The sequence below is a fragment of the Anolis carolinensis genome, unplaced genomic scaffold, assembly GCF_035594765.1.
Source record: "Anolis carolinensis isolate JA03-04 unplaced genomic scaffold, rAnoCar3.1.pri scaffold_7, whole genome shotgun sequence".
Lineage (NCBI taxonomy): Eukaryota > Metazoa > Chordata > Lepidosauria > Squamata > Dactyloidae > Anolis > Anolis carolinensis.
This window is the reverse complement of record NW_026943818.1, coordinates 29,455,211-29,460,210: the sequence shown is the minus strand read 5'-3', so window position 1 is coordinate 29,460,210 and position 5,000 is coordinate 29,455,211. Positions and strand designations below refer to the sequence as shown.

The 5,000-nt window shown below is 35.1% G+C and overlaps 1 protein-coding gene across 1 annotated transcript in view; it reads right to left on the bottom strand.

Moving 5' to 3' along the window:
- LOC134293308 (C-C motif chemokine 4-like) overlaps positions 1-5,000 on the bottom strand; it is a 10,851-nt gene that overhangs the window by 4,247 nt on the left and 1,604 nt on the right. Inside the window, exon 2 of the mRNA XM_062960512.1 lies at positions 621-973. Within this exon, the coding sequence (XP_062816582.1) occupies positions 621-726 (106 nt within the window). The 5' untranslated portion in view covers positions 727-973. The remainder of the gene's footprint in view (positions 1-620; positions 974-5,000) is intronic.

The following is a 5,000-nucleotide window of genomic DNA, read 5'->3' as shown; positions in this document are numbered from 1 at the left end:
AGAGCTGACAGCTGGCACAACAAAACATTGCATGGAAGGTTTCTTCTTTTTTCTTTATATATATACAGTAGAGTCTCACTTATCCAACATAAATTTTATATCCAATAAATTATATTTATTATAAATAATGCTATATAATAAAGGCACATTCATTATACTCTTATCCCTATGATGACTATTTTTTAAAAAAATTATTATTATATATCTCCCAGTAATAGTAGGAGTAGATAAGAATATTATAAATGTGTATTTAATAATAATAATAATAATAATAACAATAATAATAATAATAAATTATTAAATAAATATAATATAATAATATAATTATTTATAATAAATTATTTTTATTATAAATAATGCTATTTAGAATAAATATAATAAAGGCACATTCATTATACTCTTATCCCTATGATGACTATTTTTAAAAAATTATTATTATATATCTCCCAATAATAGTAGTAGATAAGAATATTATAAATGTGTATTTATTTAATAATAATATTAATATTAATAATAATAATAATAATAATAATATATTATTATTATTATTATTATTATTATTATTATTATTATTATTATTACAGCTACTCTGCTTCCCATCATCCCCAACGAAGACTCACGTGGGGCGGAGGCGACTGGACTGCTGAGAAAGGCAACCACGAGCAGCAGGGCCAAGGCAGGCAAGGCCAGGAGCAAAGAAGAGGAGGAGGAGGAGGAGGATGACATGGTTCAGGTTCCGGCGCAAAGGAGGAGAAATTGTTGCGGCAGCCTCTCCGGTGGAATCTGAGGCTTCTCTCCTTTTTCTTGTGGTTTTTATAGGCCACGGCGTGGGATTTCCTCATGACGGGGACGTAGGACGTGGTCAGAGGATTTTGCAGAGCCAAAACAGGGAAATTCCTCTGTGTTACAAGAGCGGTTCTTTGGAAATTCGACGTACCGTTGCTTTAAGACATGCCGCAATAGCACCCAACAGCTGCATATGATTGTGACATTTAATACTTTATTAAATTAATATAATATTTACTTTATTTAATTAATTAATAATAGGTTATATAAATAATAAAATGATACAAAAATACAATAATATATAATAATATGATATAATAACCACTTTCCGAATATAAGCCGAGGCACCTAATTTTACCACAAAAAAATGGGAATATAAAAATGGGAAAAAATGGGAGTATAAGCCCAGGGGGGTAAATTTCAGAAATAAAAATAAATATCAATAAAATTACATTAATTGATGCATTAGAAGATTAAATGTTTTTGAATGTTTACATAAAGCTCAAATTTAAGATAAGACTCTCTGACTCTGATCAAATCCTTATTCTCATCTTCTTCAATGTAAATGTGCTATGTATCCTTTTAATAATAATAGAGTAATATAATACACGTAATAATATAATAATAAAATATAATACAATAATATAATATCATAATAAAAGATAATACAATAATATAATATCATAATAGAATAAATATATAATAATGATAAAATATAATAATAAAATAAATACAATATCATAATAAAATATAATACAATAATATAATATCATAATATAATAAATATATAATAATGATAAGATATAATAATAATATAATATTATAATATAATACAATAATATAATGTCATAATATAATAAATATATAATAATGATAATAAATAATAATAAAATAAATATAATATAATAATAAAATATAATACAATAATATAATAATATAATAAATATATAGTAATGATACAATATAATAATAAAAATAATACAATAATATAATAATATAATAAATATAATATAATAAAAATAATACAATAATACAATATCATAATAATAAAATAAATATATAATAATAAAATATAATACAATAATATTATATCATAATATAATAAATATAATATGATAAAAATGATACAATAATATAATATAATAAATATAATGATAAAATAATACAATAATATAATATCATAATAATAACAATATAATATAATAATAAAATATAAAAATAAAAATAATACAATAATATAATATCATAATAATAAAATAAATATAATAAAAATAATACAATAATATACCATAATAATAAAATAAATATAATATAATAATAAAACATAATAATATAATAATATAATAAAGATAAAATATAATTATAATCAATAAAGAGAAGGAAGAGGGAGGGGAAAAAAGGGGAAGAAAGAGCCGTGGTCTCAGCATCCGGGATGCAAATAGGCCGAGACAGTGATTCAGACCCAAGAATAGAAGGCAAGGCTTCTTCTCTGGGAATCCCTTTCTTTCTTTCTTTCTTTCTTTCTTTCTTTCTTTCTTTCTTTCTTTCTTTCTTTCTTTCTTTCTTTCTTTGGGATTCCTGGAAGGGGGTCTCGTGACTCAAGGCCCCAAAAGGGAGGAGAAGGAGGGAAGCCCTGACTCAGAAGAAGGGAAGAAAAGAAGGACAAGAGCAAGACCAAAGGAAAGACTTCCTTCTTCCTTCCCTCCTTCCTTTCTTCCATCATTCCTTCCTTCCCTCCTTCGTTATTCGTTCGTTCGTTCGTTCGTTCGTTCCTTCCTTCCTTCGTTCCTTCCATCCTTCTTTCTTCCTTCTCTCCTTTCTTCTTCATTCCTTTCTTCCATACATTCTTTCCTTCCTTCCTTCTTACCCTCCTTCTTTCTTTCCTTCCATCATTCTTCCTCCCTTCTATCATTCTTTCCTTCCATCCTTCGTCCATTCGTTCCTTCCATCCTTCCTTCCTTCCTTCCTTCCTTCCTTCCTTCCTTCCTTCTTTCCTTCCTTCCATCCTTCCTTCTATCCTTCCTTCCTTCCTTTCTTCCATCCATTCTTTCCTTCCCTCCTTCTTAACCTCTTACCTTCCTTCCATTCTTCCATCATTCCTTTTTTCCTTCCTTCCTTCCTTCCTTCCATCCATCCTTCCATCCATCCTTCCTTCCTTCCTTCTATCATTCTTTCCTTCCCTCCTTTTTTCTTTGCTTCCTTTCTTCCATCATTCCTTCCTTCCTTTATTCTTTCGTTCCTTCCTTCCTTTCCTCCTTCTATCATTCTTTCCTTCCTTCCTTCCTACCCTCTTACGTTTTCCTTTCTTCCATAATTCCTTCCTTCTCTCTTTTCCTTCCTTCCTTCCTTCCTTCCTTCCTTCTTCCTTCCCTCCTTTTTTCTTTCCTTCTTATCCTCTTTCCTTCCTTTCTTCCATCCTTTCTTCCTTCCTTCCTTCTATCATTCTTTCCTTCCCTCCTTTTTTCTTTCCTTCCTTCCTTCCTTCCTTCCTTCCTTCCTTCCTTCCTTCCTTCCTTCCTTCCTTCCTTCTTCCTTCCCTCCTTTTTTCTTTCCTTCCTTCCTTCCTTCCTTCCTTCCTTCCCTTCTTTTTTCTTTGCTTCCTTCCTTTCTTCCATCCATTCTTTCCTTCCTACCTTCTTACCTTCCTTCTTTCCTTCCTTCCTTCGTTCCTTCCATGCTTCTTTCTTCCTTCTCTCCTTTTCCCCCCATTCCTTTCTTCCATCCATTCTTTCCTTCCTTCCTTCTTTCCCTCCTTTCTTCCCTTCCTTCCTTCCTTCCTTCCTTCCTTCCCTCCTTCGTTCATTCGTTCCTTCCATCCATTCTTTCCTTCCTTCATTCCATCCTTCTTCCTTCTTCCCAGAGCCGGCCCTAGGTAATTTTCAAGCGTAGCCGAACAGAATTTTGGCACCCCCCCCCCAAAAAAAATCACTGAAAAATAAAAGCGTTGGATAAGCAAAAATGTTGGATAATACGGAGGGATTAAGGAAAAGCCTATTAAACATCAAATCACGTTAAGATTTTACAAACTAAGCACCAAAACATCATGTTTTACGAGAAATCGACAGAAAAAGCAGTCTCGACTGCGCCGCCGTATGTTTGCACCCCAAGCGACTGCTTAATTCGCCTCATTATAATAATAATAATAATAATAATAATAATAATAATAATAATAATAATGTTAGGAGCCCCGGTGGCGAAGTGTGTTAAAGCACTGAGCTGTTGAATTTGCAGACCGAAAGGTCCCAGGTTCAAATCCCGGGAGCCGAGTGAGCACCTGGTGTTAGCTCCAGCTCCTGCCAGCCTTGTAGTTCGAAAACATGCCAATGTGAGTAGATCAATAGGTACTGCTCCGGTGGGAAGGTAACAGCGCTCCATGCTGTCATACCTATGTCCACATGACCTTGGAGGTGTCTGCGGACAACGCCGGCTCTTGGGCTTAGAAATGGAGATGAGCACCAACCCCCAGAGTGTGAGTAGATCAATAGGTACTGCTCCGGCGGGAAGGTAACGGCGCTCCATGTGGTCATGCCAGTGGCCACATGACCTTGGAGGTGTCTGCGGACAACGCCGGCTCTTGGGCTTAGAAATGGAGATGAGCCCCAACTTAATATAATTACCTTAATATAATATCTAAAAATGCAAAAATATAGTAATAATAATAATAATAATAATAATAATAATATGTTAAAATATGTTGTCGAAGGCTTTCACAGACGGAATCCCTGGCTTGCGGTGTGTTGTTTTTCCGGGCTGCCTGTTCCGGAAGCACTCTCTCCTGACATTTGGCCCACATTTATGTGGGAGAAATGTCAGGAGAGGATGCTGCCGGGGGGGGGGGGCTATGAGCCAGGCAGCCCAGAAGACTCACAGCAACCCAACAATGACGTGCCACGAAGCAGCCGCCTCGTGCTGCGTTTCTGCGCCCAAAACATATACACAGACACGTCAGGAAAAAGATTCTGCCTCGTTTACAAAAGGGAGTCTTGTGCCTGACGCAGCCTTTCCTGGAAAATGCGAGCCCGTTGCGTCCGTTTTTTGCAGAGTCATTCGGGTGAAGAAACCACCAGGCCTTCGGAGGAAAGCGGTTTCGCCCACGGAGAGTGACCGCCTGCCTCGTGGCCCAAGGAGGGGTGAAGTGGCCCCTCCTCATTGGGGTCAAGGGTCTTCCCAAAAGAAGGGGAAAGGAAGCCCGGTGGAGGTAGAGAGGGAGGAAG